At 34.2% G+C, this 14,776-nt stretch overlaps 1 protein-coding gene across 9 annotated transcripts in view; it reads right to left on the bottom strand.

Moving 5' to 3' along the window:
• Positions 1 to 14,776, bottom strand: part of ATRNL1 (attractin like 1) — a 515,292-nt gene that overhangs the window by 222,140 nt on the left and 278,376 nt on the right. For all 9 annotated transcript variants that reach the window (XM_085319057.1, XM_085319058.1, XM_085319066.1 and 6 more), the window contains one exon: positions 12,026 to 12,104. In XM_085319057.1, coding sequence (XP_085175183.1) covers positions 12,026 to 12,104 — 79 coding nt within the window. The remainder of the gene's footprint in view (positions 1 to 12,025; positions 12,105 to 14,776) is intronic.

Raw genomic sequence — 14,776 nt, 5'->3', positions numbered from 1 at the left:
CATGTGATACACTGTTAAAAGCCTTTATAATGCCAAGCTGTATAAACATCAAATGCTTTCCCGTGCCTTCAAAAGGACTATTACCCTATCCTGGAAGAAAAACATATTCTTTTCATATGATTGGATTCCTGAAAATCCATCAAGGCTTTTAATCTTTTCCTTTTTTAAAGGTGCCTGCAAATAGATTATTTTTTTGTTCAAGGACGTCTGTTGGGAATTTACTGACCATAACTCTCTGGCTCCTCCTTTTCTTCCTTTACACAGAAATAATTTATGTTCATTGCTTTCCAGGGCTTTTCTATGAGCTCACAGCACCTGATGCTCCAACCAGAGGTGAAACTTGGACATTTCATGCATGGTTGATTTAGTCATTAACAACAATAAGGATTTTGACATGCTTTCTATGTGAATAGGAAAGATGACAAGTTCAGGAATATTACTAATGGATACTGCTAAACTATTACAGCAAAATGAAGAGTGTCAGACACTTGCATTCATCAAGATTCAGAACTGTATGCACTAAGCAGCTGTAAACATTAAGATTTCCGAACGAAATACCAGTCTTAYAGATGCCAGGTAAAAGAATCAAGCTCCAACAAAATTCTGGGCATCATTTTTAGCTGCATGTACATTAATTACGTATTTGAAAATTAACTATAGCTAACTGTTAACAGAATTGATGCCATTGGAAGCTAGAAGGGTCATTAGATCATCAGTCTCTCTCCCGTATATATCATCTTCACACTATTTGATTCAGTTGATCTTCATATTATAAGCCATTCCTTTAGCTTGATTAAAATACAATTCTTTTAGATTACATATATGGATTATAGAATGCTCCTTAGGATTAGTATCACAGAATGCTGATTCAATACTATTTTGGACTCTCTGGGTTACATACTTTTGTATGGTGTTTTTGTAACATGTTTCCACTATCTTCTGGAAATATTTTTCCTTAACTTTGTGAAGGTATAGATGATTATGGCAAGCAAAGAGCAGTGCACAACCAGTCTTGTACATAATCAGAAAGCATAAAAATCTGAGAAATAGATGATTGGTTTTAATTAAAATGAAAATGAAACATACGAAAGGCTTCATTGTTTCACAAAGTATTTTATCAAATACTGAAACATCTATCAAGTATAATACATTAAAATAATGGACTGCATTTCACAACTTTTTGTATATCTAATTAGTAGGAAAGCACCCAGACAATAATAAAGAGAACAATTCAGTGCCTATTTCACTCACTTTTCCTGCCTAAACAGACAGTTGCCTAAATAAGCTGTCTAAGGACAAGCAGGATTATTGGAGAAGAAAGCAAGAAAGTCCCCCTCACTCAACAGCATCTTAAATTAGAAGCAAATAAAGATGAGCCATATCACTGATTCAGTTCTACAGATGGGGAAACTGACGGCCTAAGTGGTGAATCAATTTGCAAATGCACATCAGTAAGCAAATGACAGTCTTTCAAATCCAAGTTTCTGCTCCCTGGGTCATGTTATTCCCTGCCTGCCTGCCTGCCTCCTCCACAGTTGCATTTCAAACTATGGCCGCACAAATATAAAAGACTAAGAAACTATAGCTATTTATGTATGATAAGCCTAATTAACCGGGATTTTCAAAATTTATGAGGAACATATGAAAGCTGAAAAAACTCAAGCTACAAAGTCCACTGCAGTTTCATTTTTATGAATTACCTGTGTTTCAACTGATTGGTAAAACAGCCTAGAGTAATTCACTGATGTTGCAATTTAACTGCCTGTAATGGTGCACTGAATCCAATAAATCCCATCCAAAATATCACACTGTTTTCTAAAAATGGCTTGTGTATAAAGACTAGGATGGATAAAAATAATGATCTGTTCAAACATTCGTATTCCCTACAGTACTTTTGCAACTACACAACTGTCCTAAAATAACATTACATTAATTTTAATTCAATTTTGCATTTCAAAGCATTCTTTCCACACATACTATGTGATTTTATGTGACTTCTGTCAATACTTGAAGATGAAAGGAAAGCCAAAGGTTATATGTTAATTATTAATTATCTGTTGAATATAAATGTAATGAGCTTCATTTATACTAGCTCACATTAACTCTCAACTATTGTATGTGAACTGTAGGAGCAATAAAAACCATAGCTCCAGAAAGGATAATCATATCATTATATGCTTGAGAAAAAATAACTGCTCTTAAATTTTGTAGAATGTGTTGAAACTTTCATCTAAAGACATTTTTTTAGCCCGAAGTTCTACTGTATACTTTGTATTTATGGGTTCCTCAAGAAATAAGCATATACACACATATATACACATACAGACACACATATATATATGTACAAGTATACATATATATACACATAAATACATCTCCATTGGTTATTGCATTCCCTTTGCATTTGAAATGTATTAAGCTTTGACCTTAGCAAGAAGTAGTTGAAGTACAGGCAATTTCAGTGCCCTCAAAACTTTTTTTTTTCCCCCAGAAAGAAATTATAATTGACTATTTTATCAGCATTCACTGAAAAAAAAAAAAAAAAAAAAAGGCAATGTGATTTGTGATTACTCTAGAAGGCCTGCACTATCCATGCTGGCTACACTGAAACATAAACATTTTGAAATAGATCTAGTCATGGCATGAATCATGCTTTACTGCTATTCAACTGCACACCTACAGAAATGTATCTAAAAATCAACTCTGAAAATACATTATAGATATATTTTACTCGTTTTTAAGAACTACCTTTTATTTATTCTGAAAATATTATATTTAATACTTTCCACAATGTTAGAATAACACTGCATGTACAAATGACAATTTAAAGACTATTTGGAAATCAAATTTTTAATTATTCTATCAAGTATAAAAATCATAACTGTATTCATCTGATATATGCGCCCATTCTACAAAGGGTGGAAGTGTAACACGAAATAATTGGTACTCATGGAAGATCACACTTGAGCAGAATTTTATTTTAAGGAAAACATAATAAAATACTAATCTTAAAAAGGGAGAAATTGAGAGTGGAATTAATGRTATAATATTAATTGATGTTTTGGTAGTGTTATTTCTGCTTAAATGAATTGTCGTATTAAAGGATAAATCCCCAAAGTCATTATTTATTTGACATGAAATAATATGATTAGAGAATTCCTACTGTATCACACTAACATTCTATTTCATTTTTTTCAAATATGATCCACTTGCTTCACATATATTTGTCAGCAAAACTGCATATACTCCAGAATATGCTAAACTGTCTGACGTTTTCTCAAAACAGCTACAATTTCACTTTGCCAGGATTCTCGAAACCTTTCAGAACATGGGCTGCTAAGGAATGGCCTTTTAAATCACCTGACTTGCTGCTAATATTCCTGTGGCAACCCCAACAATTTCCTGCATACAGAAATAGCACTAAGCAAATATTGATGCATTTACAGTAACAAGCTGGATATTTGTGAAAGCGGCTCCACTTTTTAAAAGAATTTCAATCATATTGGCATCAGCTGTCTACAGACTACTAGCAAATGTCCCTTATATGACTAATAATCAAAATTATTGTCCTCATGAATTAATATAATTTTTTAGAAGACATCATTAAAATCAACTGTAAATAAACATGGCTTTATTATTMTTCCTTTCCATGCAAAGGAAGAAAGGAGGAGGAGAGAAAAAATTACACATTTCTTCCAGGCACAGACTCTGAGCTGCCTCCCTGCCCTGGTTTTTTGTTTCCTTTATGCTTCCTCTGTCCCAGGTGAATCTCCTCTACTCTATTCAATCTCTTCACAGCAGAGTTCTTCCAAGTTTCTAAGTATTTTGGCTCTTTATTCCTAAATCCACTCACTCCTTTCTTACAGGGTTTTTGAGGAGGTGAGGTTGCTTGGATGTTTATTTGAGTAGGGGACAAAAAATTGACACTGTATTGCAAGCTCAGAGGAAATATTACTGCAAAGAATAGCCTTGCCACTTTGGGCCAGACTTCAACACCTGCTCTTTCGTTTTTGTTAAGAGACAAAAATGAGTCATCTGCTTTAGCGTAATCCTCTTTACTTACAAAGAACATATTCAACATCCTGTTTCCCTTAACTCTATGGAAATAAATAGCAGCAAGCAGTTTTTCTTCTCAGAAATTCAAAAGAAGCTAGCTGGCTTCTTCCCAGGGCCCCAGTAAGGATTTCTCACTGCTGCTTTTTGCTGACAGGTAGTTTGCTAAAAAATCTCCTAATGCTCCTGTGTTTACAACTAGTCCCATGGAAACCTTTCAGGACATGCAGCTTAATGTCTCCTTAGGCTCTGCCAAGTGGCCAGTTGCTTTTGGCAGTCTTTTTCATTTGTCCAGTTCCCCCTTTCTCTTAATTTTTCTCTCTTGTTAGCCTGAAAGCTTAACCTAGTACACCTACAAAGATTTGTTCAGGTCTGTGACTGATAGCAGGAATTAATAGAGTGCATTATAACACTAATATTATTTCCAGTAGCATTTTATTCTAATCTTTATGAATGCAAAATTTGATAATAAATTATATTGAAGAGAGTTCCACAACTATTAAAGTACTTCTAATAAAAGTATCATCATTAATAACTACATCTATGTCTCCTTCTATATGTAGACCTAGGAATCATATATAAAATGAAATTAATTTATTTTGATTTTGCCCTTTTGAGGTTCTTCAGATTAACCACACTAAGCAAATGTAAGAATGAACTTTTTTTCTCCTGGCAATACACAGATATAATCAAAACACCTACCTAGTTTATACATTCCCTCATTTAAACTTGCTTGTTTTTAAAAGAAGGAGTCAACATAATTTTCCTTGCATAACCTGTTGTGATCTATGACCTTCCAAACTCTCATGGAATGAAGAAACAGACTAACCAGTTAGCAACCTACATAAATGCCTCAGCTAAAACTGGGTATTCTGTCTCGACACACTCATTTCCTACGTCTTTTGGATGCACTTGTGTAAGAAAATATATTTTCTTAGTATATGTATTTCATTTGAGAAAGAGAGGCCCAAATCCCTCTTGAGCAAGGAGAAAATTTTCATAGCCTAGTTGTACATCTTTGAATAGCTGATTTGGTTTTATTTGTTTCTGTTCCAAACTTGGTAACCAGAAAAAGAGAAGCCAAAATTCAACTCTTTATCTGTTTTCACCCTACAGATTTTTTCAGTAGTAATTTTAAAAACCCAAACAAATGAGAAATACTGAGGAAAAGGCTATACTGCCAAAGTATCTGGCAGTACAATACGTAAGAAAATGATATAGCTCTATAGTTTCTAAAGAAGGACAACTTTAAGAGACTGAAGAAATTATCGTACTATGTTCTTCAATGCTCCTTCAGGTTGGATGGCTTTAAGATGAAACTGATAAACTTATGGAAGGGAAGGTCTTCAAAGGAAACCAGATCATCAGTTTTTCTCTTACAACATACTTGCCTCACGCATCAAGGTTTCCAGTGGCTGCATGTGGCTTTTACAAAGAAAATTTTTCCTTCATGGATAACTTGGCTTCTGGGGTTTTTCTCTACCTTCCTCCTCATATTTTGCCCTCAGAATTGGCTAGAACTAGAACTAAAAGGAAGAAAGTGTTCATTCTGTACAACTATTACTTCACTCTCTTGAAAGCCCAGCTGGTGTGCCAAACTTTAATGCTGATCATGATGTGAGGCAGAGAAGGAATAGGATTGGCCAATGCTTATGACAGCTGGGCTTTTGCCTGCCAACAATGCACATGTATTAGTCCACCTTTGAGCTGTCTTTTGAAGCAAATCAGTAGATCCAGAGTCTACATATCACACCCATACTGAGAGCGTGCCATGTTCTACGGCATTCAACAACAAAACACACATGCACATGCACCAAAATACGGCTTAGAACCTTAGAACCATGTGGGCCCAAAAAAAGAAGACTTGGGTCAAGTATACCTGCTAAGGTTGTGGTCGGCTTACTATAAAGCTGTGGATATAAAACAGCTAGGATTAAATCCTGGGATAAATGCCTGCAGACATCTCTGAGAGTGATGAACCTTTCAATCTCATGTTCCTGATCATATGAAAATTATTCATGGAAACATCCTAAAAATGCATTTTTTTGAGATTTCTGTATTAGAACTGTTTAACTCATCCCCTGCAAAAGATTACTCTTTCCAACAGGATATCAAATACGTCATTGGCACTACTTCATATTTTTCATTATAGGGAATAAGTATGACTTGAACAGTGCTAATACAGGAATTAATAAGATGCTTATTATTAGGAAATGACAGTATTATAAATACGACCTCAATTTCACACAATTATAGAAAAGATTAACTCTCAATATAGGAGTTTTGATTAATGAGTCAAAATGAGGGTTATTTATATAGTCAACAAGAAGTCAGTCCCACAGAAGTAAATCAGTGCACAAAAGTGAACACTGCCAAAATTGGAACAAACAAGTTGCTCTTTGGAGGTGCCTGACTGCAGAGGGAGCCTTGACACAAGATCTAGTGTGCTAACTAGGCATATATCCCTTGAGAGGTTCATTCAGCAAGGAACCTGAATTTTAGATTGGAGGAGATGCAGAAAAAGTTAGGCTAAAATAAATGCCTGAGTTATCCTCAGTAAAACTAGCTCCTCAGTTGATATAAGCAGTCACAGCTATATCGATTTCAAAAGAGCTAGAGCAATATAACAAGTTAAGATTCTGGCCCTATGAATAGCTCCTTTGACTTCAGTGGGATCACAGTCTAAGAATAAGCACATATAGACTTGTAAGATATTTGCTAAGCAACAGACAAGAAGCCACAAAGAAAAAGTGCTATCAAAGGTTCACAACTTTTAAATATAAAATGTATAATCCTGCAGAAACCTGCACACATTAATAACATTATGCAATTGAGTACTTTAATTAGAGGTATGAATATTTCTTCAACTCTCTGCATCTACCATTGGTGTTCCCTTGCCCATATTAAAATATGCAGATATAAGAAAGTATTCTTTTTATTCCTTTGTTTGGTATTCAAGAATACATTATTTTTCAAGTATATTAATTTTCCTATGATAAACATGTTCCATAAACCCTACTAAATATACCRAAAGCCATTACTGTCTTTTATAAAAGGAACAGCTTAAAAATGCAACTGTCCTTACAATATACAGCAATATAGCTCTAACTGGAATCCATATATTGCCTACATTCATTAACACAATCGACGTAAGTGAACTTTCTTGTTCTTATTAGGGTTACCATAGAAATGAGCTTAGAGCTATTACATGAATTGTTACTGCTATTAAATAGTCTACTTCAGTTTCATTTGTGTGTTTTTAAGAATCTTTGAATATTCAGGAGAATAAAACTACCTTGATATTAAAATTAAAATTAGAAAGGTTATTTTTTGAAACAAACATAAGCTTATCTAATAAAATGAAGCAATAAGTTGTGTGGCACCCACACACTGCATAAGCAGAGCATTCTCTACAGTCTCATGTTTTTATGCTTGTGTACGCTATTCTTTCAGACAGGCAAATGGTGCACAGCTGACTGTATAATGAAATGCTATATATAAATATGAAAATTCCAATAAAGGAATGATATTAACCTTCAAAGTTAGGCAAGCACTTTACACTTATAATACCATGCTTTCAAACACTTTTACATAAATGTGCAATTGTGCATTATTTCTTCATTTCTCAAGAGCCTTATAGTGTATTACATGAGAAAATAAGATTTTAAGTCATCTTTTTAAGCTACATAAGCTCTTTCTAGTGTGTAATTATAAGAATACGTAAAAAAGAATGTACACTTGCATTTTAAATTTATCAGCTGAACCAATGCACACACAGACACAGGTACTAGTACATGAGTGCATTTTATGTGTGACTGTGCGTGGGGAGGAAGGATATGTCTGTCAATGATGGCAAACATATGATATGTCAACATCAGTGATTGCGTGTTTCTAGATTAGAAGTAACAATTCTTTAAAACAACTAGCTGAACTACAGTACAGGGGTTATCTCATCAGCAACTGTTTAACCTTATGAAGGACATAACTAGAAGCTGCGCGGTTTCTAATCCCATCTGTATGAGCTTTGTGAGTGACCTCACTGTAATCCTGTGAGGAAACAGAAATGTTTCCTATTAATAGGAAAGCTTTGGATGAAAATTCTATCCACAGTGTGGTGTCATTCAACTGGAAATAGTTCATGGGACAAAACCTTTGAGCCGCTACAAAACTGTCAGGCAACCTGTCAAGCTTTTCGTAATATGATCTATGAACAAATCCTCTTGTATCCATTCTCAAAAAAGATTGAATGACTACTTTAGATATGAAAGATGTAGGGACAATATATGTTCTCTTCAATTTCCTTATTTAGTGAATCTAGGTGATACTTCTTTTTTATATAAATAAGGAAAACAGAGGGTCAGATTGAAATGTCATAGATGGGCTCTTGGTGAGTTCTGGGTATAAAATACGAGAGGGGCCTAACAAACCTTTTGGGAGAAAATGACAGCTCACAGTTTTTCATCTTGTGAACTAACAGCTGAAATTTCACTGAGAGAGGTATTGGTAGAAAGATTTGTAAGTCTTTAGAGGAAAACGAAAGAAAAGAAGGATGAAAGATCAAAACCTAGAGTACATATCTAATATTTTATGCAATACAAGACTGTTCTAAAAAAACACTTTGCTGTTTCTAAACCTCCAGTACTTAGGAACTCTTTAAATTTATTTGACAAATGAATATATTCATCTTCTGTTTATTCTTACACGTTTGCAAATTTTATCCTCCTCTTCAAATAGAGCTTTGGGGTTTGGTACCCCGAAGAATGTTCCCAATTCCTTCAGGTTTGTTTCACAAGCAGGATAATGCCATAAGAGTAACGCTTGGGAAATCATCTGCTAATATGCTGTATTATTCCTTTCACGGGCCAAGCTCTCTCAGATGAGCAATATTTCACTATCCTGCTTCAGCCTTCCTTATAAACATTTTCTAAATACTGAGGGGTCAAGCGATGCCAGGCAGGAGGTTCTTCATGTTCTCCTTTTCAATGTTTCATTGATTTTTTTCGAATCATGAAATAAAAGAAATAATACTTATTTGATACTCATTTGATACTATTTTCTTTCAATGCACAAGATGAATAACATTGAAGGTATAAGGTGAGAGAAAGTCTATCTGCTGTTTCTTACTTTCTCAGAAGTGAGGAAGGAAGAAGAGAAGTTCAGGTAGGAGTTAAAGTATAAAAAGATGTTCAAAAAACCTTAGATAAAGTACATCTTAACAGACAGCAGTCTTCCTGCTTCTTACCCATTTACATAATAGATCCTAAATTCAAGTGAACCTCTCAGCAAGACCTGGGGACTACTCTGAACAGCTGAAGGCAAATCTTTGTCCAATGGGCAAAAAATTAGGAAAGGAATTGGAAGGAAATTTTCTAAATCTGTGGGAAAATGTAGACAGTCCTGCTATATAATGCAAAAAGCTTACTCTTGCTCAAGCAAGTAGCTGGACTGATGCCATGCTACATTCAATCTGCAATCAGCAATAATCAAATTTAGCCAAGCATTCAGGTCAGAAGGCAAAACAGGATGATGTTCTGAATTTTTAGCTACCCACAAAATCCTGTGAATACTTCAAAAACTCATATGATTACCTCAACAGCCTGATAAAATCCATTACTAAAAGATCACAAGAACTGGACAGCAAGGTTCTCCTTCTCTTGGGAAAAACAGACTGAGATGAACAATAATGATGAATAGCTATTAACATCGTTTTCCATTTTTGTTTATCTTCTTGTTATATTTCTTGTCTCAGGGTAGGTCATGTCCATAATGAAGGTAGCACCTAAAAAGTCAAACATTCCTGTGTTTCAAGTGTGATGAAAGAAATGGAAAGCTCATCAGTCTAAATGGGTGGGTTTAGCAGTAGATGCTTCAGAATTCTTGTCAATGATAGATGGCCTTCTATTAGTATGTTATTTATACAATTTATTTGCAGCACTTCATTCCAAAATATGTGCTGCCTACAAAACCAACTTCTGCTGACCTAGATAAAGGAGAACATTATATGGAGTGTTATCAAAAACTTACATTTGATATGACTGGCATTGATGTGCAGCAAGGGAATAGAAATAAATGCCATTTGCAGAAACATTTACAATTACAAAAATTTACAATTTACAATCCAATTAACATGCAGTACGTAAACATTTATGTACTCTAGGTATTGTTTTATATCTYATTTACAATATGTAGAAATACATAGTTCTATCATTTTGAAACTAAACAAGAGACATTTCCAAATGAGCGACAACTAAATTTCTCTAGCTATAGTCAAGGAAAATCAGTGATCAGCACTGACACATAGATCTCTGAAAATTTTGAGAGAGCCTCCAAGTATTTCTATTTTGCTCTTCCAAAGAAAGTAATTTATATTTATGTTGTATTTATGAGTCAGCTTGTATAAGCTTTCATACAACCTTAGAGATACTTCCTAAGACATCAGGAAAACAAAACTTCGGAAAGTTTCTAAAAACTTTTCCTATGACAACATGTTTCAAAATCCCTAAAGACTACATTAAAAAAACCCACTATTTTTCAAATATCTAGGAGTGTAATGATAGAAAACAGACTCCTCCTCCTAAATCTGTACTCAGGTAGTTCAGATTTGTTTTAAACATGTCAAAAACATCATCTGATCAACATGAGAAGTGAAATCAAAGAATTGCTGCATATCACTACAGTACAATGGTGCACCACACTATCCTTAGAGAATTAAATACGGAGGCAAATTCAAATGAAATATTAATCAGTTGAAAAATACTGTGGTTTAAAGTAACTTGCATCTGTATTTGGCAAGCAATAATGATATATGAGCACTTGCCCTTTGGGGGAGAATATGCTTAATAATATTCATGTGAATAAAAAAATAAAAAAACTATAGTAATATACATCTTTCTCTGTAGCATCAGTTCAAAGCTAAGCCTGGCCATGAATATGCTATAATTCCAGGGAAAGAAACTGGTAAATGAGCTACCACCTAATACTTTTAAAACATTCATAAATTCATTGTAGATCTTCAGTTAAAAAAAAATTATTTATATAGTCAGAGTGCCAGTACACTAAGAAAAATTAATTCATTACAGAAAGACTTGGCTTGCTTTATTTTCTTAAAATTTAGATCATGTTACTAGCCAAGAAATGTCATTTCCTAAAATTATCAAGATCAGATTCTTCAAGGGAAAAATGCAGTATGTGACAACTATTCATCTGATTTAAAAGAATAAAATTAAATAGGATGAATATCAATATATGTTGTCTGAATCATGCTGTTTACATACAGCACTAAACACAAATCTGAGTTTAATCTCATCTAAGTTTAATCAGTTGTTAAACTGAGAAGAACAAATATTTCAGCCAAATTTTCCAAAGAAGCTATACCGATTTACACTACAAAAGAATAAGGTGACTTTCTATATGAGTATTTACTGAAGAGCTTCAACAGTACCATGGTTTTAAAGACAAAATTACTCATATCAATAGAGCTAGAATTTTGCTTAGAATTAAAAAAATTGATGAAAAGGCAGACAAAACAAAACAAATCATAAACACTTTGCAGAGGGCTGTTTCCTACTATATGTTTCAATGAGTACTTACAACAAGACTGTTGTAACAGTTGCAAATAATAAGAGCATTGAATAGCTTCCAAGTTTGAGATGGTACACTATGATTCTCTGTCGTCATTTTACTTACCAATATTTTTGCGGTATTATTGTGAGAGTATTTGAGAGAGTTACATTCCTCTAGAAAGACAACTCAGCTTTCTGCAATTTAGTTCTGTGATTTCTGTAATTTTTAACAGGGAAAAGAAATAGGCTTTCTTCCTCCTTTCTTCCATAAAAGTCCAGCCAATAAAAAGTATGTTTAGAGGTAGATCTAAATTGTTCATACAGGACAAAGGGTAGGTGTGATTGTCAATCAAAGCTCTCAATCTATTGAAAAGTTTAAGTCACTACAATAATCTTAAAGTCACTGATACCTCTCTCCGTCGAGAAGCCCAACAGGTTTGTTTGATTTTCCAAACGACGGCAGCTACCAGCAATAAGGATAAGAAACAACTGCAATTAAAAAGAAAAAAAAAAGTAATTGTAACAGAGTAATTGCTCTGAAAAAATCATGTTTTTAGAGTACCATAAGTAAACAAAATATATTTCAGTATAGTAAAAAGCACATAAATAGAGAAGAACTGAACTTTGTCAGGATGACAGAAAGCTGTCAACCCTCCAGATCAAAGTCAAAAGTGGATGCACACCTCTGAGGCTGTGATTATCTCCACATAATGCTATTACTGTCTCCATAATACCCACAACAGTCTCAAATGCATTTTCCAAGTTTAGCAGATGGAAAAAGAGGGTGAATGATAGCAAGAAATTATAGTAATTTATATTTCTCTCCTGTTCACTCTGAATAACTGTATGGGGAGCAAGAATGATAAGTAGTCTGCGAGTATAATCAGTCTGAGGAACCAGGTTGCCACGTGACAATAGGTGTTTCATCAAATTAATTATTTCTATAGTGAATCACTCAGGAAGAACATCACCATGTTACAGATCCAAACAGGTAGCAGAAAAAAAATACCAAAATGATTAGACTTCTGCAGTTCACAATGGGCGCATATGTGTTCTCCCTTGCTCCAGTAATTTCAGATTTGTAACATTTAGTCCACCAAGATTTGGCAAAAAAGATCGCTGGACTTTCTACCTCTTTAACTGAATTTCTGGATGCTAACAAAAATACAAGCTGGYACCTAATGTAAGTGGCCAGCACATTTTTTTAACTGATTTGGAGAGTTTTTATAAAAATATAAGGATTTTCTCACTCTATGAAGAACTTAGCATTAACTTAGCACATCTGCTATGCACAGCATTTGCAATTAATAAAACCTTGTATCTATTAAACTATACTAATCATCCTTAAATTTTTTAACCAAAAGCTTCAAAATGTATTATTTATTTATTTATTTATTCTTTACTTAATATGGGAAATACAAAGAACTCCCTTAAGTAATACAACTGAGTGGAGTGTTGTACATAATGCAAAGTSTAATCATACAGTAACACCATTGCTTCCCCTTATTGTGCTGTAAACAGAACTGAAATTATGGCCTATAAGATACATCTCCAGAAGCAGCAGCTCATCTCATTCAATATTTATCCATAATATGGAGTCTATTAGAAACTAGTTTATGGCAACTGTAGTATAATGTCACTATTAAGGTAACGTGGTTGACAGAAATTGGAATGAAAGCATCCGATCATTTTGTGGTCTGCAAGCACCAGGGAATCACCTGTACCATTGCTCGGTTATACAACTACTGTTGCTCGGAGTATGCACAAAACTCAGGCTCCATAACAAAAGTTTTACTTGACAAGTACAGTGAAATAAATTTTTATCAGTATCTTCTTCACTTAAAACTCTTTTCAGTAGGAGCTTTCTAGATTCCTGTTATCTATCACCTCTTTGAGTACCCTCGAAAAAGCATGCCATAGCGACACCAACTTTGAAAGACTAAAGTTCCATATATCAAAAATGCTTTGGATACATCTAAAACGCTTTGGATACAAAAAGCTCAACTACATAATTAAAATTAATAGCTTGTTTATTACTTAATAAACTTAACTCTAGCTGTTTAGCAACAGGAAGGCTGATTGTCTCGAATCTGAAGTAAAAACATGGTTAAAGGTTCTGTTTCTAAATCTGACTTTTTCTTAATGGCCATTAGTAACTACTAGCACTTTTTTCCAGAAATTTTAAATGCTCTTTAGGACTTAAGGATTTTTATGGAAAGGAAGATATGTTCCCCCTCTCTCTCCTTCTAAAATCACTTTTTAAGAAATGTGCTTTTACTGCTTTTTGGCACAGATCCTTCAAAGAAAAAAAGTAGCTGGAATTTTGACTGGTTCTGCTCAATAGATCAGAACAGTTCAGCATACCTGAGAATCATACTGCCAATCATATGCTCGTACATACCGTACGAGCTAGTTGTAATATCTAGCCAGTAACTGCCACGGATGCTTAGGAGCAAGATAACATCAGAGTACTGATATATTGCTATATATTAGCATGTTGTGCATGAAATAAGGGTAGGCTAGCTCACTTTTCTTCACTATAGTCCTTCCAAATGATAAAGTTGGGAAACGTTGGCAACTCTGTTTAGAACGACAAACTTAAAGCTCCTGGAATTTGTAAAGGCTGAACACATTTGAGAGCTGGACAGAGGAAACAGAGAGGCTTGTATTGTGCAACAGTCTCCTTACGGCCAGGAACTGAACCCCTTTACAGAAAAAAAACCCTCTCTGTCTTTATTAACTTCTTGAATTATTTTCTGGCTGCAAAACTTCTGCCAAAATTCCTACTTTGCTCTGTACTTTAATGGAGGTGGGTCAGACATCTACTTTTCCTGTCACTAGGAACATGTTGTTACTTAATGTGCAAAGTCAAGATCAAAAACAAGCATTCCAAAGACAGACCTATAAAATAATATAAATCATTTGGAAATTACAGTGGTGATAATGCCTACTTTTATGAACACTTTTATATATCTTTTGCTGGCTAGAAAAAAGATACATGAAATGCTTGACCATTCTCCTCTATTTTCTRCACAAGCAATCAGTTTTTTCATGAAAACATACATGGAAAAATCCCCCAAAACATGCTAATGAAGTAAAGAAAGATGTGGAAAATAAGTTTTGTCAGACTAACCTGGTTTCAGACTGTTGTGATATTTTAC

Source organism: Rhea americana, unplaced genomic scaffold (assembly GCF_003343005.1).
Source record: "Rhea americana isolate MKP2758 unplaced genomic scaffold, rheAme1 scaffold_57, whole genome shotgun sequence".
NCBI lineage: Eukaryota > Metazoa > Chordata > Aves > Rheiformes > Rheidae > Rhea > Rhea americana.
The sequence above is the reverse complement of the archived record's forward strand: the minus strand, read 5'-3'. Positions and strand labels throughout refer to the sequence as shown.